At 39.5% G+C, this 20,640-nt stretch overlaps 1 protein-coding gene across 1 annotated transcript; it reads right to left on the bottom strand.

The window, feature by feature from the left end:
- Positions 1–2,335: 2,335 nt before the first annotated feature.
- On the bottom strand, positions 2,336–11,439 carry LOC148659772 (E3 ubiquitin-protein ligase TRIM39-like). The gene is made up of 8 exons (XM_088633937.1): positions 11,265–11,439; positions 9,537–9,653; positions 8,815–8,919; positions 8,081–8,227; positions 6,861–6,887; positions 6,386–6,412; positions 4,189–4,215; positions 2,336–3,936 (listed from the first exon to the last, which is right to left on the bottom strand). The coding sequence occupies exons 1-8, from the start codon at positions 11,368–11,370 to the stop codon at positions 3,416–3,418; spliced, it is 1,077 nt and encodes a 358-aa protein (XP_088490063.1). The 5' UTR covers positions 11,371–11,439; the 3' UTR covers positions 2,336–3,415.
- Between the last annotated feature and the right edge of the window lie 9,201 nt (positions 11,440–20,640).

The following is a 20,640-nucleotide window of genomic DNA, read 5'->3' as shown; positions in this document are numbered from 1 at the left end:
AACAAACAATAATGTGTCCCAGCCTAAATTGAATATTGCATGACTTTAAAAGGTACAAAATACGATGTTAGAATATTAAACACCACTTATTTTGCATGAAAAGTGGTTGCTTTGCAATGATATGCCTTTGTTTCTTATTTTTGATTTTCTTTAAAAAAAAAAACAATATATAGTTGGGATGCGTATCTGGGGGCTTGTTCGGAATCATTGACCTGTTTTGTGGAACCGATATTTTTTCCTTGGTTCACAAGTCCAATTGGGATTCTTTTAATAATAATAATAATAATAATAATTGCTTACACTTATATAGCGCTTTTCTGGACACTCCACTCAAAGCGCTTTACAGGTAATGGGGATCCCCTCCACCACCACCAGTGTGCAGCCCCACCTGGATGATGCATCGGCAGCCATAGTGCGCCAGAACGCTCACCATACAGTACATCAGCTATCTGTGGGGAGGAGAGCAGAGTGATGAACCAGTTCAGAGATGGGGGTTATTAGGAGGCCATGATTGGTAAGAGCCAATGGGAAATTTGGCCAGGACACCCTACTCTTTTCAAGAAACACCCTGGGATTTTTAATGACCACAAAGAGTCAGGACCTCAGTTTTACGTCTTATCCGAAGGTCGGCGCCTGTTTACAGTATAGTGTCCCTGTCACTATACTGGGGCATTAGGACCCACATGGACCGCAGGGTGAGTGCCCCCTGCTGGCCCCACTAACATCTCTTCCAGCAGCAGCCTCAGCTTTCCCAGGAGGTCTCCCATCCAGGTACTGACCAGGTTCACACCTGCTGAGCTTCACTGGGTTGCGAGTTGTGAGTTGCAGGTTAATATGGCTGCTGGCATACGTTTATGTTTGTACAGGCCTTTGTATTATGGGTATTATGGTTCTACACATTGTATTACAGTAATTGTGGCGTCCATTGAGGCTTTAAATTTAGAGGATTTTAATCTGTGCCCGACTTTGGAGCAGTTTGAGAAATGTCACAAGGCAGATACTTTAACATTAGTGGGTTTTAATCTCTCGGTTTACTGGGGACGTATCAGATGTTAAATCGAGGAAATGAGACAACCCCTACCCCGATAAAAATCCATTCAAAAGGGACTCATTCATAGTATAATTAAAACAAATCCCCGGGTCTAATCTCCCAACGTTCCACACACGCGAATCCCATGAAGTCAGATCCACAGATATACCAAAACATTAGCGTACACATGAGTGAACTGCAATATGATCATATGCTGTTCAAATATACTGTTTTTACAGACATATACCGTATGGTTTCAAAGCCACAGTACAATACTTTATGTGTGAAATATTTTTCAAAATTAAAAGTTACATTGTTTGCTACTGTAACTACTCATTGTTAAAATTTTACTTTGCACGCAGTACATGGCTTCGCGGAAGGAACCCATAAGTTTCATCCAGAACCTTGGATGTTATGCCTCAGGGACTCATTCCTAGTATAATCTAAACACAACACCTGGGCACACCACGGTCTTGACATTCAGGTGTGAGGTAGGGTTAATAGCTTCTGTTTAAGAAGGTTTTGGATTTGTGTTAATATTTGTATCACCTAATATTCTGATTATTATCAATCAGTTGGTTTGATAATTGCTTTGTCACTAATCTTGTTTATTTTTCTCTCTTCACTTCATTAAGCTTGCCCTGTTCTTACTAAAATATTAAGTAAGTGATTCTGTTTTCTGTTGTCTGTTTGTCTATTCGTGCTCAGGTGTCAGGAGAATTCAGTCGAAAAGGAATTACATTATGCTTTCTGAGTTGTACTGTGTATTACTCTTCCAATCTTCCAACTTTTCCAAAGGACAACATAGAAATTTAAGTTTTGGAAATGTATCGATGTATTAATAAAATGTTGCATTGATTTTCTAAAGTAATCTATACAGTTGCAGAAGTAAAAAAAAATAAGTTGTTTGTACAGAAGTTTTTTTTTCTTTGCACATATGCTCAATTAATATTAGGTGTCATAAAGTTTGTCTTGTTATTTGTGTATGAGCTGAGTTCGAAAGGAAATTAGCTAGTGTTCTCTGACCACAAAGAAACTAACATTTATCAAATGCTGCCAGGAGGTCACCATGGAGTGGTACTGTAGCTTAGCAACTGACAAGATTTAAAACTATGTATACAGTAGCTTTATACCACAGAAGGCATTTTTGCTTTTCAATGTAAGTTATCTAAGTTAAGTTATTTAAGGCTGCCTATCTTTCAGAAAAGCTTTTGATTTCCACCTGTATCTTGAGAGATGAAACGGATTTTGAGATATTGAAATAAACTCTTTCTTTTGATTATCTTTTCAAAGGAATCTTCAAAATCTTGTTGCAATATTCACTTTTATTCATAGATACATTAATGCAGATAAGCAATCAATTATTCTGGATTTAATAAAAAGATTAGAACAAATACTTTTATTTACTACATTAAAGAGCAAAATAATAATTGATAGACTTTGGTTTAAACACATATTCTATGTGCTCTGAGTACAGAGACAAAAAACAAATAATGGTAGCATGAGGGGAACAGCACACAAAGTTTAAATGTTACTAGCTTCTGGTAGCTACTGTATTTGGACAGATCACCCTCTTACATGGTAATAGTATTAAATTGCTTAGCTATTTCTATGGCAGCAACATGCTCAAAACAGAAACGCAAATGTAGTCTATACCTGAAAAAAGAGAGCCCCCAAAGGTTTGCAAATGGTCTCTTCAGGGGAGCTTGTGCCTTCAGGGGAGCTTGTGCCTTATTCAGGGGAGCTAAACTCCCCCTAGCTCCCCCGTAGTTCGCACCATGTCTACAACCCAAGAGCAAGTAAGGAGCTGGCTGTGTCAGAGCTCTGCAATGGAGTGGAAGAGATGGGCTGCAGTTTCTCTAGTCTAGAAGGTTTTTAAAACAGTCTTGGTCCTGGAAGGTCAGTGGTCCAAAGTTTCAGTCCATCTCAGAGCATTATTTAATAATTAAGAATTGCCAATTTATCTTGTTACACCCAAACAGTTGTGTTTTTGAGATCTCGGCACAGAGTTACAGAGACCCAGGTTCGCGCCCGGGCACTGAGGACGAACTGGCAGGGCAGGAGGGACAAGGGCGGAAACCCCAAGAACTGTTACATAAATTACAAAATCAAATTAGAAAGGCAATCATTTAGAAGTGCAGCTGAATCTCATAGAGCAGACACAGTCGACAATGAAGTTAAAGCCTTTCTGAAAAGAAAGGATTCAAGTCTAGAGTGCTTGAGCTTGAGAGGCATCTAGAAGAGTTGGGTGGACGAAGGTCATGAGCTGGAGAGCGGACAGATAATACATTAGGTGCTAATCCATGTACAGTAGGACCTTATAGGAATAATACACAACTACTGGATGTTTGCAGAAATATATCAAACACAAAGTCTCATTCCAGTTTAATTCTCAAACTCAAGAGGAGGAACAATGGAAATGCCTTGTTCACTTTCTGTGTAGAACAATGGGTAGAATGTTTCTGTGAAATCTACATTGGCAGTGTAAATGAGATTCTGAGTCTCCACTTTGTAAAATGACAGCTGCCTTTCCTCGCAGTTTATATAGACCCCCACTCTCTGGGGAAGCAGATCCTGAGATAATGGTGTTCGGGGGTCAGTAATGAAACTAAACTTGGTTTTATACCAAAGCTCCACTGCCCAGGCCCCGTTCTCAGGAATCAGGTCCCTATTTCTAGGAGCAGATCCCCTGAAGATGCCCACACCCCAGTCCAGATTATCCCTCACGTCCACCACCCAGTAGTGTCTCCCTGAGATGAATCCCACTTTACCCAAGACACACCTACTGACAGTAAATCTAGTAGATGCCTCAAAGGACTGAGGCACATCAGACAAGACTGCACATTTCCCATCCTTGGAGATGTTCAGGTTGACGTGGGCTGTATCAGGGTCCAGGACTACGTCAGCTGTAAGAACAGAGCATGATGATAAAAAACAGAGGTTTGTCTTATAAAAGAACACAATTTTTATATTCCAAATAAATCTTTGCAGTACTCCTTAAGAAACTGGAAATGTTGCAGTTGGAGAAAAAGACTCTAACTCATATAACACAACATATTCAATACTATATCATCCAATCTAATCTTCTGTGTAAAGTACTCCAGGGACAGTATATCTGGTATAACTCACTTCACCACAGGTGCCAAGTTTTGGATTACCTGATGCATTTTGAATCCATTTCCACACTAGGAGAAAAAAAACAGACATAAGTCTTCTTAAAATGTAAAACAAATAGGATACAGCTTTCCTGCCAGGGACTACTAAAAGACACAAATTTATGAATAAATCAGGATGTTGTTTAGACATTCTAGTCCAGACAGAACAACACTGCCTTCTGGTCGACCTTAAACCACCATCCTGTTTTTCTTAAGAGAGGTCTGTCACCCCAGTACTGACCAGATCAGACCACAAGGTGGCAAGAGCGCAATAGTTGTTGAATTGTATTAACCTTTACTGCCTCTTAACATTTGTCTTGCACATGAAAAGCTCGTAAACATGTAACATATATGAAAATAATACCATACAACAACAAAACAATACCTTAATACAAAATCACAATCCACAACATTGCTTAATCAGAACTCTTTCAGTACCATACGTTTAAAAAAACAATCATCTTTAAAAAGTGTAAAAACAGTAATAGTACTGTACATACTGTACACATTTTACGTTATTCAAAAATTGAATACTTTGAGGTATAAAGGAATTCAATGCTTTTTTAGTTCTCTGTTACTTTGTTACTGTCATCTCTCGGCTCTCCTCCCCATTATTAGTAGTAGTGTTAGTGTTAGAGTTAAAGAGTGGATGAGAGGGGTCATTCAAGATTTCAAGATACCCATTGGGTATATCATTGGGTCCAAGGTTTCTTGCCATAAGACCTGATTACTTTGTTTGGGTTCTCTCTTATATAAAAATGTCAACGGTGTGCTCTATATATTAAAACTCCTTTAACGTCCTTAAAAATACAACCCCTGTTGCACCTTCACTCTCCTTGCCTCCATATTGGTAGTCCCAGTCAATTTAAAATCAATAATACTGTCAGGGTATTTATACACATTTACTATGTCAGTATCAGTTCCATTAACAGTGACAGGGGTCATAGGAATAGAACAGTTCTTCTGAAATTCAATTAGAATGCTGACCAAGCTCACAGCCATCATGAACAACGCCTCTCATCCGCTACATGGGACTGTAATTAGGCAGTGGAGCACTTTTAGCACCAGACAGCTCCAGCTACGGTGTTCAAGGGAACGTCTCCACAGGTCCTTCCTCCCGGTGGCTGTCAGGGTGTATAACGCTGCCCTAGGCTAGGACTGTTAGCCCTTCATCTGCTCATCTATGGACAGCATGCTGCACTAATGTACTTTTTGTACACTAAATCTGCATATACCTATGCGCATATTATTTATTTTGTATTGCTGTACTTATTTAAATTTTTCGTCTCTTCGGATGTCTGTTTTTGCTTGTCTTGGGCTGGGCTGCTGTAACATCTCAATCTCCCTTCCGGATCAATAAAGTCTTATCTATCTATCGGTCTATCTGTCTGTCTATCTTATCAATTCCTTAATGTTGTTTGTGTTTTAAAACAGTGAATTACCCACAAGCTTGGGGAACCACTGTACTGGTGCTGATGGTGAGAGTCTTGTCTGAGTTCACTCACGCACACTGTTGGCAATAAATAAGAAAATTGTATAACCACTGACTGAGTGTGTGACATACTCCCATATTCCAAAACTTCCCTTCCAAACCTTTTTTGCCTGAATAGTATTAAATATCAAAGGAAAGTCAGCAAAAAGTAAGGACACATAAGATGATGGAGTTTCTAAATGCTCATAAAATTTCATAGTCACAGTCTGATCTTCAACTCCTCGTTTTGCCCTGTATGCAAATTGGGATCCACTAGTTGCCAAATGCAGATGGAACAAAACAATTTATTTAAACCATTTTTTGGGACTGAAATTAGTGGTACTGGATGCAAATCTTTTAATTCAACAGGCCTTGTTTGTTTTAGGTATAGCTATAATTGCAGATGTTTTCCACAAATACAAATGTGTCCAGTGACTTCTGCAAACATTTACACAATACAGGCCTGCATTGTTAGGATTAATATCCAATATCCTATCTGTGGTAAAAGAGCAGATTCTTGTGCAGTGTGAGTCTGTTAGGAAAGGAGAAATTAATTTGTATTTTTCCTTCACTAAGCAACTACAAGAGCAGAGACACTCTCCCCAGAGTCACGGAAAATAATTCTTAATCATGATTCCTTGAATTTAAAATTCTGCTTGGCCACATTTTAAAGATTGTGTCATAAAAAGTCACACTTTATACAATGAGCATAAATGTGTTTTTTCTTACCTGCTGCAGGTATTCTTCCTTCTCTTTCTGTGAAGAGGACATAACACATGTAAAATGTCAGATATGGATGTAAAATCTAAATTATGCCATAATATGACAGCTCCATTTTTATAAATCCTCTAACACAATAATGAGTCAGGGAATTTCTTTAATTTCCTTTTAATATGAGTGAAAGTTACATCTGTGGAGATCAGGTGTTAAGTAAACAGATCATTTCTTTCGGAAATTAAATCTTTAGACCATCAGATGTTGTCTGTTACTTGAAAAATCTTCAAAGACCAAAGGCATTTTTGGGAACAATAGTCTAAAAATCTGTTGGTTTACAGTCATTCTATTTATTAAAATGAATGTGTTTAACATTTGTTTTTAGTCATTATTTATTTTGCATTTCACTTATTGGTATTATGAGAATTCATGTCTCCTGACACCTGAGTATGAATACACAAATTAAAGACAGAAATACAGAGTCACTTACTTGATATTTTAGTAAGAGCAAAGCAGGCTTAATAAAGTGAAGAGAAAAAAACAAGATTAGTGCAACATGGTCTGATAATGACACTGTGTGAAGTTTGGCTCCTGGTGTTCACAAGCAGTCAGGTCTCAGAGCAGAAATACTGTATCTTTAACATGGTGAATAAATTAATAACAATAATAATAATTGCTTACACTTATATACAGTAGCGCTTTTCTGGACACTCCACTCAAAGCACTTTACAGGTAATGTGGACTCCCCTCCACCACCACCAGTGTGCAGCCCCACCTGGATGATGAAACGGCAGCCATAGCGCACCAGAACGCTCACCACACACCAGCTCTCAGTGTGGAGGAGAGTAGAGTAGTGAAGCCAATTCAAGATGGGGATTATTAGGAGGCCATAATTGGTAAGGGCCAATGGGAAATTTGACCACAGAGAGTCAGGACCTCAGTTTTACGTCTCATCCGAAGGACGGCACCTGTTTACAGAATAGTGTCCCCGTCGCTATACTGGGGCATTAGGACCCACACAGACCATTGGGTGAGCGCCCCCTTCTGGCCCTACTAACACCACTTCCAGCAGCAGCCTTAGTTTTTCCCAGGAGGTCTCCCATCCAGGTACTGACCAGGCTCACAGCTCCTGAGCTTCAGTGGGCTGGCAGTTGTGAGTTGCAGGGTGATATGGCTGCTGGTATTGTTGTAAATTGTCTACAATATTCTAAATAAGGCCTTACAAGCTCATGCTCCAATACTAACATGTCCCCCTTGATGTCACCATTATAATTTTGAAGATTCTCGTATTTGTTTTGTCATTGTTTTGCTTCCCCACATTGTCTGGAAGAAGAATTTGATGTTTCAACATACTGTAGGTACCTAAATCTTTTTCAAAAGCACTCTCTTCTAACTCTAACTTTGTATTTAAAGATTCTTGCTTTATACATGCAAAGAACAGAAACCCTGATGGTGTTTAAGAAAGCCTCTTTGTTAGACATCATCTGCCAAGGGTTTTCCATCAATCTTCATAATGTTCTTCAATTTTACGAAATGGCTTTTTATATTTTAGTTGCTACCTCTACAATGTTTTGCAGTCCTCCTATTTTGATATTATTTGCTATCTTGAGAAATGAAAGGATGTTAAATCTGTCAACGGAAGTTGCTTAGAAGTCGCTTTTGAGAAATAATAAAGAACAGAAAACTTTGAAAATCCACACTTGTACCAACCTATCGTATAGTTGCTGTTGCATAGTTGGACCAGGTTGTGTCTATTTATGATGTCGCTACAGCGTTTAGCTTCTTCATGAACATCAGTCGAATTGTCTTGCAGGTTCAAACAGCTGTTGTACATGTCCTCCAGCATCATCCACAGTTCTTATTATAAAATGACAAGATTATTAAGCAGTGCCTTTCAAGAAACACAAAGCGCTGTGCAATGGCAGACACTATATGCTACAGCAACAAATGTAATACTAACAGAATCTTGTGAAAGAAGACATTAAGAACTTTAATGAGAAGATCTGAATAGGTCTACAGTCATAAGTACAACAAACTCACTTCCATTTTTCTTCTCACTATTATCTTCAATAGAGTGAAAAAGCTTTATTGACCACTGTGTGAAATCTACTCCTGGGCACAGTGTGTAGGCTTTCTCACACCTGATTTTCAGCAGAATGATCTTCAGGTCTAACTGTTCTTTAATTGTTCAAGAGAAGATATTGGGACACTGGAAGATACTGAGGATTGGGGAGATGTTGTAGGTTTCAGCTACTTGTCAATTGTTCCAGAGGGTCTAAAATAAAAACTGACACAGCATTGCCAAGCATGTTAGCAAATTTGCTGCAGTGTTAATCTGTATCTGTGTTGATGACCTAAGGACCCAGGCTCTAATGATCACCTGGGACTGAGACCTGAGAGGCATACCTAAAACACAGTAACTTACCTAAATTTAATAAGCTTACCTTGTTTTAAAGTAGAAGAGCTCCAGTTTGAAGATGAACAATTTGTTTGCACACAGGAGGTGTTTTGGAGTAGAACTTGGGTAAATGTTGGTTGCCTGAGGAAATCTTAAATAAATAAAAGAAGACAATTACAGTCTAATTGCCGATCCAAGATTGGAATCATCCTGTGCTCAACAGTAAGCAAATGTTTCTGAATATGTTTTTCTCCAATAACTAAACACAACACCACACTCTTGTATTATATGTGGAGATTTTATAAGTGAACTTCACGTTACAATGACACTGAAATCATCACCAACCAGCATTTCTCTTTTCCTGCTGTATCTTTGTGATGGTAGAGGTGTAAAAGGCAGTTACAGCACTGGAGACTTGATTATATTGGAATAGAGATTCTATCAGTATAGAGAAGTGTTTGACAGGAGGTGGGAAATACTGGGATATACTGTACAGTAGGAAAGAAATAGGCTGGGAGATATAAAAGACAGCAAGCAGACAAGACCAGGGATGAATGGAGGTACAGATTCTACCTGCTGTGCTGGAAGTACAGTTGTTAACCAGCTATCAAGTAAAGGAGGAGAAGCTGGGAAGTAGCATTGATACACTTTATTTTTTGTCCTCTTAATCCCACTCTTTTGAACAGCCCAGGTACCAAATTAAGGAGCTTTATCATAACTTTGACACTTCTGCTATACATATCCAAACACATCAGTTACTGTGCTTACAATAAGAACTGAAGACGACAGTGGTTATCAGGAGCACACAGCTCAAACCCGAGCAGATGAGGGCCAGGATCTTGTACGGAGAGCTGTCTCTTTGGGATTTCTCCTCTGATTCCAGAACTGAAAAGAAAACTCTGTAAGACATTCAGCTTTTTCAAAATATCTCCAGAAAGACATACAGAAAATCGCTTGGACAACCATTTCCTCAGGATTTATAGATTATAAATTATAGATATAGAGATACTGTGTATCAAAGTTCCTTTGAAGTTCATTGGCTTGCCTGCATGTCGCAACACTGCTGATGACTACAATGGTTTTGACATTGTGTATTAATGGTGCAACAAGTGTGTGTTGTTTTAAATTATATTTTGCAACACATCACCTGTGTAACTGATCACAATGTAATTGATCCAGATCTTTAGAAATTGGTGATTTAATGGTCATCCTGTCATGTTAGTCTCGGCTGCTGGACTGTGGGTTATCTAACAACCAGGAGCTCCTGTGAATAAATCCTCGGACCTGGCAGAGCTCAGGACTCTGCAATTGAGTGTGGACATGGGGCACCTCAAGCTTTGCTCCAAGTATTTCACCTCTCTGGTTTGACTGTTTTCTAACCCCTGCTTCGTTCTCTACTAGGTCCCCGGATCACCCCTCCGGCTTTGTTTGCTTTGTTTCACTGTCCTGGAATTAGACTGTTGCTCTGTCTTGACTCCTGTATTTGTCTCTCATATCTTTAATCCTTGTCTGTAAGACCATGGACTTGGAATGTGTTTCCCTGGCCAGCAGCAGTACTTTATTCCCCCGTGTGCTTGGCTACTCAGTTTGTCAGTCTGCAAGCAACCTAACCTAAGCAATCTAATCACCATGAGATTCTGAGCGCATTGAGTTGGTTTTTGACCAAACCCGTTCAAGGTGCTCCTGTGAATACATCCTTGGACCTGAAAGAGCTCAGAACTCTGTGATCAAGTGTGGACTCTGGGCACCTCAAGCTTTGCTCTGAGTATTTCACCTCTCTGGTTTGCTTGTTTTCTAGCCCCTGCTTCATTCCCGACCAGGTCCCTGGATCACCCCCTGGTTACACTGTCCTGAAATTAGACTGTTACTCTGTCTTGACTCCTGGATTCGCCCTTTGTATTGAAGGAATGTTATACATTTTATAAAAGCTAAAAAACCTGCTTGTCTTTTAGCTTCCTAACTGCTTATAACCCTGGCAAGTGGAAACACACCAGGGGGCATCTATAGGTCAGTGGAAAAATACAGCTCATGTCTTGTTTTGCGAATGTAAGCAGTAAGGAAAAGTCTTAATAGGGAGTTGTTTTTCTCTACGCAAGATTGACTGAAAACTAATGATTCGTTTCAGGGATTAGGTAATCTATGTCAAAAGTAGGAAGTTTGTCTGTTACCGTGTATAAAAAGCGCTGAGCTATAAACAGCACACGAATAAACAGCTCTTCTTTCACCAACATGCGAATTCTGTCATTTTAATGTTTCTTCAGTATCCTGTCTCTCATGGTTTCACCCCCACTGGTCTCAGTAATGCACAGCTCTGTGCAATTCTCTGTGTGTTGTTTGCAGGCTGGATCGCACTCTGAGCCCCTTCCCAGGGGTGTGACATAACAGATCCCCAAACCAGACAGTCTGATGCCACTGCTGCACACCACTCCAGATTGATCATTACAGAATCAATCTGCAGAAGTCACACTGAAAGAAAAACATATCTGCCGACAGTACCTCCCAGGTTTCCTTTGCTCTGCAGTTCTGCTTCCCCACCTTTGTAGCAGTTGGGTGGCTTGAAGGTATCTTCAATGTTGGTGTAAATGTGTTCCATGTTTACCATTCAGCTTCTGTCAGCACAGACTGAACTGAGTCCAACACAGCACAGGAGTTGTCACTACTGACAACTGAAAAAGCCAAGCCTGACTTCATAAGGAAATAAGAGAACCCCCCTTTTTATCTGTGGTGTAGAGACTTTAACATATTTAACATGCCCTGTGCACTGAAGTTGTGATCTCACCACAGGTTCAGTTCTTCCTCTGTTCCTCTGTTGATGAAAATGTTGATACTTTCTCATGCATCATCACTGTAGAGATATGAGTGTTGTGGTCTGATGTCTGGTCTTGAATTCTTATAAAAAAGAACAAAAATGGAGGAACAAAAATAAAAATAGAGAAAGAGAGTAAAGTTGCAAAATGGTTGGGTGACCTATTAGAATCATTTTCTCATATTTAACTCATCGCCTTTCCATTACATTTTAAAAGCATTTTTGAATTTGCAGCTGAGTTGAAAATGAGATTCCAAGTCTCTGTGTTGTAAAACAACAGCTGCTGTTCCTGACTGTTTATGTAGTCACCCACTATCTTGGGATTCAGAGTCGAAGGTAATATGGTTCTGGAGTTGGTAAGTGCACCAAATGTACTTCCATTCCACATTTCAAGAGCCCATACACCCACTCAAAGTCTCTGATCTGCAGATCCCCTGAAGATTGCAGCTCCTCAATATAGATTATCTCCCACCTCCATCTGAACCCCACTTTTTTCCCAAGAAACCTGGGGGAGCAGCAAATCTTCAATGGTTTCTTTCTTTTTCAGACACTCCAGACAGTGAGACATATAGTATTTCGTGTCTTTGGAAATATTAATTTCATTCTTTCCTTGTAACAGAGACCAGAATTTACATCAGCTGTGAGGTGAGAGAAGGAAGGTATTACTGTCATGAATTGGGGATCATGTGAAGCAACATTAAAAAAGAAATATCTAAGGGGGAAAATCAAAAAGGAATCAAAATTGTTAAACTGTAGAACTGATGCTTAAATTTAGTACACAGAGGTTATTCAGGGATGTTATCCTCATGGCTGGCGAGGAATGCTATGCTATAATTTTGTTTTCATTCTTATTTAATTATTTAATTCTCATTCAATTGTGCTGAGCACTGTCACCAGTAAGACTTCCAAAACTGTACTGTTAAATGAAGGTAGTACATAATAAATTACTTTATGCTTTCTAAATTGGACAGTGTACTACTGTTCTGTCTTTACTTTTCCAAAAAATTGAAGTATTGGAAACATATTTATGCATTAGAAAAATAATATGACATTGTTACAATGTATGCAGTTCCCAAAGTAAAAAGCAAACATAGATTGTTTGTGCAGAAGTCTGATTTGTTTTCTTTGCACATATGCTAAATTAATATTAGGAGTCATACAGTTTTTCTTATTTGTAAGCTAAGTTCAAAAGGAAATAAGCTAGTGTTCTTTGACACAGGAAAGCTAAACATTTATCAGTCTGCTTAGCGGTCACTGTGGAGTGTTATATTAGTAACTGACAAGAAGATTTAAAACTGAATGTAGCTTTATGCCACAGAAGGCATTTTTGCATTTACTGTAAATTGTATGATGCATAAATAAATAAAACACATTGACAACTGCCTCACTTTCAGAGAAGCTTTTCTTTTTCTTTTCACCTGTATCTTGAGAGATGAATAGGCTTCTTTAGAGATTTAAATAAACTCTTTCTTTTTGATGATCTTTTCACCTTGAGTTATAGTCCGGTTATTTCTGCTCCTCAAAAGGAACTTATGTCTTTACCCAAGCCTTCAAATCCATGCTGTGATAATTACTTTTTTTTAAAGATACACTATTGTAGATAAGCAGTAAATCATTCTACTTTAATAAAAAAGGTTAGAACAACTACTGTACTTTTATTAACTCGAAGAGCAAAATAATAATTAAGAAATAAAAGAGATACCCTCTGTGACTGAATACGGTAGCTTTATGCCACAGAAGGCATTTTTGCTTTTCAATGTAAGTTGTATGATGTCATCTACATAAATAAAACACATTGACAACTGACTCTCTTTCAGGAAAGCTTTTAATTTCCACCTGTATCTTGAGCAATGAAATGGTTTTTGAGACATTGAAATAAACTCTTTTTTAGATTATCTTTTCACCTTTAGTTACAGTCTGGCTATTTCTGCTCCTCAAAAGGAATCTTCAAAATCTTGTTGCAATATTCACTTTTATTCAGAGATACATTATTGCAGATAAGCAATAAATTATTCTGGATTTAATAAAAAAGATTAGAACTACTTTTATTAAATTCAAGAGTAAAATAATAATTGATAGACTCGGGGTTAAACACGTACAGTACTCTATGTGCTCTGAGCACAGAGACAAAGACAACTAACAGCAGTGTGACAGATCTCCCTCTATTGGCTCAATTTGTCAATGTCTTTATATCTCTTCCACAAACACACTTATCCCCTTACTTATATGATCCATTCACCACATTCAGAAAGTCCACATCCACCATAACGTCATTTGAAACAGGGGGTTCCCAGTACCAATCCTGGTCAACCACACACTTTCTGATTTTTGTTACTAAGCAATTTCACAGGTAAATTGAATTCACGAACTTCCGAGTAGAGAAAAAAAAAAAGATTTGCAGATGTTCCATTCAGGCATCTTATCGTTTTCATTAGTTTAGATCAATTAATTAAAGAACTGGACTAGAACACAAAACAGAATCCAGGTCCACTGCATTGTCACAAGCTACAAAACAATTAGTTACACAAGTCATCTGCCTATGAAATCAGTAACTCAGCTCTTTCCTCCAGAGAGATTTGAGAGCAATTTCTGCAGCTCTAGCTGTGTGCTAGTAACACTTCACGTGAGAAGAATGGTATTTCATATCCACATTTAAATCTCATTCCCTTTAGGAATGACAATGGAAAGTGCTTGGCTATCCGTTGTATAAAAGAGTGGGTAATGTTACTCTGAAATTGTGAATGAGACACTGAGTCTCTGTATTGTAAAATGACAGCTGCTGTTCCTAACTGTTTACATAGACGTCCACTCTCTTGCAATACAGAGTCAAAAGTAATATGGTTCTGGAGTTGGTAAGTGCATTGAACATACTTCCGTTCCACATTTGCGCAGCACATGAGCCATTCTTCTGGTTCAAGGGCTGTCTCCTTTCCCTAAAGATCCCAGCTCCCCAGTGCAGATTGTCTCCCACCTCCAGCTCTAGGTACAGCCTCTCTTTTCCCAAGAAACATGGGGCAGCAGTAGACCATAAAGAAGACCTGAAGAAGGCTCCACGGCCGATCCATACATAAATGGTGTCTTTCTTTTTCAGACACATCAGACACTATGACATACAGTATTTCCCATCTGTGGAGACATTACTCCTGACGTACTTCAAACCAGGTTCCAGTATTACATCAGCTGTGAGGAGGGAGAAGGGAGATCTTATTGGGATGGGTAGGAGATTCGTGCGAAATATCCTTGAAAATGTAAGTCTGAAATCTGAGAATTAAAAGGTGTTGAAACTGATAAAAAATAATTTTGTCAGCGGCTTTTTTTGGAAGTGACATCATAAAATGCTTTCGCAGTGAGCATTTAGCCATTTTAAGCAGTTGATTGACAATGGAGTGCACTACATCTTGTCAGCTAATTGGGAGTTTAAGGTTTATTATTTGGTACATATCTGTAGATTTCATGGACAAAATGTTTAACTAGACCAACAGTAAGGTGGTGTAACAACTTTTTTAACAGAACATACTAAAAAAAGCAAGATGCTGTGGTTTTTTATAAAACCGTCACTTTCAAAGTGATATCAGACAAATGTGTCAATTTGTTCTTTTGCATAATAGCATGTCAGCTGTATATTTTATGTTCAATTGTCTTTTTGCTGCACATACAATCAACATGCTAAAATTTCACCCCAATCTGAGAACATATTCTGAGGTATGCTGTAGTGCAAAAATTGTCATTACAAGGATAATGAGAAAATATCTGTTTTCAGAATGCCAGTCCATTGCAGGGTTCACACACAAACACATTATAAAAACACCAATCAACTAGCCAGCAATGCTTTGAGAAGCTGGAGAAACCTGGGAAGAAGATGCAGACTCCACACAGGAGCTGTCCTAGTTCTGCAAAGATTGTTCTAAAAGTCTGTTGATTTTAATTTTGAATATCTGCAGCATTTCAGATCCATTTCCAAAGTGGAAAAAGCAAACCCCCCCCAAAAAATGTAATTACTTTCTTATTTCTGCATTATGATACTGATGAAATGGAATTTATTATCACTTATTTTAAGATTCTTCAAGAATGTGCACAAGTGATACAACTTTTACAATATTTTGATCATGAAGAAAGAAGACAAAGACCAGGTTTGTTATCAGAAGGGTCACACTTTTAGCGGTGACTACGGAGGAATTTATTACCTGCCTTTGGTATTTTCCCTTCTCTCTCTGTGACAAAAAAAGCATGTTTGAAACTCCCTCCATCTAAACTTCCCTACATACTATACCTACCTTCATCTCAACCTACATTTCCAATTCCTTACTCTCTATATTTCTTTCTTCATACTGTACCTCCCTCTATCCCTACTTCCACATAGTACCACCTCCATTCCAACTTCCAATGCCCCCTTCATCCATTCCCCCACCACCCCTCCTTCCATGCCTCCATCCACTTTTACCTGCATTCTCTCTCTACCTTCTACCTCCATTCCTTCATTCATCACTCCATTTATCCCTACTTCAGTGCCTCCCTACATCCTGCCTGTATACCTCCATACCTTCCCTCCATTGTGTCCATAAACTCCCCTACATCCCTACTACTTCTCTTTTTACCTCATCTCTCCCTCCTTCTGGATTCCTCTTCTTCCCTCCATCTCACTATCCCTACTTTCCTCCACCTCTAGCTCCACTCATCCTCACCGTCAGACATCCAACCATCTCTACCTCCATACTGTACCTCCCCCTATCCCAGCTTTTATAGATTAGAAGCCTGTTCCAGATACCCATCACCCTTTGGGTGAACAATTGTTTGCTATTCTCAGTTCTACATGACCTGGAAACTTGGAAGAACTGGGAAAATCTGGGAACTTAAGCCTTTCCCCTAAAGTTTCCTGTTTTTTGGTTTTCACACAATCTGGAAGCAGCAATCTGCCTGATACAAACCAAACACACTTGTTTTGGCTTCTGATTGCTTGAAGCATTCTACAAAAGAAACAGAACTTCTGTGAACATTAAGCACTTTGAGATGATTACTACAGTATATTAAATAAAGTGTTTTATTACTCTAACATCTATGTATTATTCAGTTGCATTGCTCATATCCTTGATAATAGGAATCTGTGAAGGAATTGTTCAGGCTGCCCACTTTAGGAAATATATAGAAATTATGTAATATCCAAAGCAAAACAAAATGCACTTTAATTGTACTTTAAATGCGATTGCATGACTTTATTGATACTACAGAGTAGGTGTTCCAAAACCAAGTGCACACCTTCAGCAACAAACCAGACCAAAGGTAATAAGGATGAAGTGGAACAAGAGGAACTCCCAAAGTGATAGCAAACTAAGCCTATGTATAAATTCACATTCATACAGTTAAAAACTGAAGCTTCACGGAGTCAGCTAAGACCTATTCTCGGATCCCTGTTCTTCAGGAGTCAAATAATACGTTTGATTGTGTGTCCAGGTAAGACTATATTTATATTCTCAGTATGTTGTTTGGCACATCACAGTTTTTTAATGTATTATGTTTCTTTAACAGTAAAAGACATTTAAGAGTAGCCTCATTGCCTATTTAGAACAATTCAAGAAATGAATTATATATCTTTTATTAACCAGAACAACAAGGACGATGATATCAATCCTGTTACACACACTGCATTACTAACTACTGCTTCTACTAATGCTGGAAAGCATTACTTTGCAGGATGTAAAAATGAATCAATAATTCTGGAGGAACATTGTGTCTCCTGGTTTTCATCCCAACCTGGGCTAAAGGTTGAAATTAAGAGACCAGGTTGTATTAAAAACCAGGAAACACAGTGTTCTTCCAGGATTGTGGCTGGAAACCACTGTTCCAGATGGTCTCAACGGCTCAATTCATATTCACCTTTTCATTCCATTTAATTTTATTTTTACCTGCCTCGTTTCTTTTGCTCTGCTGTCCCCCCACCTCTGCCTTTAGAAATGTCAAATAAACCATAAGGATTCTGTTTCATCTCCTTGCTGCTAGCGGAAAAGCCCTCAATTTTTAAAACTTATCCTTTGCTGGAAAGGAAAGAGTTCTGCTTGTTTCTGTGCAGTCAGGAACTGTTCTCACTAGAAAAGCTGAGCAGTTATTCATTCATGGTGAGAACGCCCATTCGGCAACTGTTTGTGGTTTATGCTAAAGAATATGTCACTTCCTGCCCTACATTTCCTTTAGTTACAGATGGCTGAATGAGATTGTGGAGTTAATAAATGTGCCCCCCCCCCCCCCCCCCACCACAGGGACACTGTCATGACCCTGAGATTTTTCTCTTCAAAAGCCTATACTGAATCATCATTTCTGTGGGGCAGCGCAGTGGTTACACTGTTGCCTTGCAGCTGTTGGAGTTTTGTGAATTTACTGAGGCAATTCATTAATTGTAGCAGCAATCACGAGGTGGTTTGTTATGGCTTTTAGAAAATCAATTGACCAGCTATGAGTAAATGAGATACATTTACTAATACATAAATTGTGCATAAAACATGTAAGCGTCTACCTGGATACAGGTGGCAGCATCAACAACCTCCCAAAGAGATGTGGGCACAAGGTGTGGACCACCAGGAGCTGGCTGGTGCTGGTGGGTTTTTACAAAGGGTGTTACATCAGGACCTGGGTAAGGTACCAGTTGGGTGCTCAAATATACCTGGGTGAGGGTGGTTAGTGTAGGAATTTAACCTGTGATGCTCTTTCCCACTGCAGAGGAAGAACCAGCGGCAACACTATGCCCTGACAGTGAGATACTATGACAAACAGCAGAGGAAATGGGTGACTGGCACTGTGTCCTGCCATGTTCCAGTTGTCCCTCCACCCCCACCTCCCAGAGGCCTGACCATCTCCTGCAGTGAGGCGTGCATGACTGTGACCCTGCCTGCTGGCCCCCTGGAGGAGATCAAGATTCAGGGTGAGTGACTGGCAGAGTGAGCACTCTTCCAGGGAGCTGCAAAGATAACTTGTAGAAAAACAAACTCAACTCGGTTGCTTGCCATACTCCTGTAATGGGCAACGTGTCTTGATTTGTACTTCAGCTGATGTCTTTTTAAAGGATTTTATTTATAGGAACTGTTCTGTTGGCCTTCTGTATTGTAACCTGTCCACACTGCAGCCTGAGGGTGGGATGTGGATACTCAGTGGCTGCCATGTCCAGCTTGTGTTGAGGAGCTCCAGCTCTCCTAATCTAGTGAACTAGCGTGCACTTGTACTTGGACCATGGCTAAGGATAGGTACATGTAAATGCAGTTGTTCAGTTCAAATGTTCTGATGCAAAACCACAATCTTGAGATTTTCCCTTCAGCAAAATTACTCAACACCAAGTGCTAAAAAGTATGCAGGAAGATGGCATAATTTTGTGAGTTTTTTTTTATTTCCACTCTAATGCTGTATATAACTTCTGTCCAGACACTTCCTGCTGCTTGGTTACAATTTGCAAGTTCTTAGCTTGCATATAGATTACATTCATTTAGTCTTTAATGACTTCAATTATCCTCCTTATTGCAGGACCAGCACTACACTGTGAAGATGGTGTACATCCCCAATGATGGCCCAAGAGGGGAGACTGTGGTGTCCTTCCCTTATCGTCCCTACAAACCAAGGGAGGGTGAGTGAATAGGTTTGAGAGTTGGTAATTGGCTACTGTACATAGCTGTGTTGATGGATCCAGTCTGGTCTCCCCAGGATGTAAACTACCCAGGAGCCATTGGGTGCCCTGTGGTCCAGAGAGGTTTTCTCCAGGCCATTGCCTGGCCAAGGGATGCTGTGTGGACCCAGAAACATCCTCTTGCTACTATCCACTGGAGGGTAGGCCTCTGCTTACTGAGCCAGTCCCAGGCACCTTCCTGACCAGAATAATGAAGATCCTGACGTTCCCCTCCTTCCCCAGAGTGCACTGCTGACAAGCACTTTGTCTTTGCTGTTGCTCGGACCATCTCTGTACCCCCCGTGGATCCTGCCAGCCTGGCGATTATTGGCAACACATCCTGCACCCCTGTCATCTGTACCCCAGAATTTGCCATCTTCAAACTCCCAGTCACTGGCTGTGGGACCCATGCCTTTGTGAGTACAGTGAGGAACCATGTAAAATTGGAGCTGCATCTCTCCATCCAGACCTCATTTCCGCCCCTAAAGGTGAGGGTCTTCTTGCACTTAAGGTCTTCCATCTAAAAGTGCTGCTGTATAAATGAGTGCAGTTGGCAGCTGAATTGGCTTAAACTGCATGTATCCAATTCCAGATAAATCTTTATAGCCTAGTTGAGGATCTTGTCCATCTGGTGAGGGAAAGATACTCAATTCTAGTTCTAAATAGATGTTAATTAGCTTTTACAGCAGTCTTCGCTACTACTGACACTATTGTTTTGTGGTAGCAGTTCTTTGTGTACTTAACATTTCCATTTTCAAATCATCCACTGGGAGTGGTTGTAAGACACCTGGTAATGGACAGTTGTAGTACTAACTATACTCATCTGGAAATAGACAAGTTGTCTATTTCCAGAAGAGTACAGAAAAAAGCCACCAAAATTATGTCTGACCCCACTCACCCCAGTCATAACTTGTTTATTCCCCTACCATCTGGCAGAAGGTTCCGGTCACTCCAGTCGCACACAACTAGACTCCAAAATAGCTTCTTCCCCAGAGCTGTCAAGTTGGTGACGCCCCCACTCCCTTCCACCTTATTATGATCTCTCCTAACATCCTCCTGTACCCACAACGACTGTACTCCTACACCACCACACACACATGTAAGCTGAAATTGCACTGTCCCCTCAATAGCCCAGTAAAACTGTAACAGGCATAATAATATTTATTTTTATTAATTAACCATACTACTTTTAACCATTCTATTTTTTGCACTGTTCCAAGAATTACCTTGCACTGTTTTTGTCCTGTTATATTTTCTCTGTTTGCGGAATTTTGCACAGTTTTGATTACTTGATTACATGTTATTTATGTTATGTTATTACATGTTACTGTTATTGCTATTGTGTAACTGTCTATTGTCTTATCGTCTGTCCTATTTATATACTGCACCTGAGTGACTAAATGAGAAACACTTTTCATTATACT

The sequence above is a fragment of the Lepisosteus platostomus genome, chromosome 6 (genome assembly GCF_059453375.1).
Source record: "Lepisosteus platostomus isolate fLepPlt1 chromosome 6, fLepPlt1.hap1, whole genome shotgun sequence".
Taxonomy (NCBI): domain Eukaryota; kingdom Metazoa; phylum Chordata; class Actinopteri; order Semionotiformes; family Lepisosteidae; genus Lepisosteus; species Lepisosteus platostomus.
The sequence above is the reverse complement of the archived record's forward strand: the minus strand, read 5'-3'. Positions and strand labels throughout refer to the sequence as shown.

What these genes read in the sequence shown, in the direction of transcription:
- LOC148659772 (XM_088633937.1), bottom strand. Translation starts at nt 11,370, where the DNA reads ATGGTAAACATGGAACACATTTACACCAACATTGAAGATACCTTCAAG. An exon ending in TGTCGTCTTCAGTTCTTATT is followed by an intron (nt 8,920 to 9,536) that starts GTAAGCACAGTA and finishes TATTTATTTAAG; the next exon opens with ATTTCCTCAGGCAACCAACA. An exon ending in CTCTTCTACTTTAAAACAAG is followed by an intron (nt 8,228 to 8,814) that starts GTAAGCTTATTA and finishes TTTTATAATAAG; the next exon opens with AACTGTGGATGATGCTGGAG.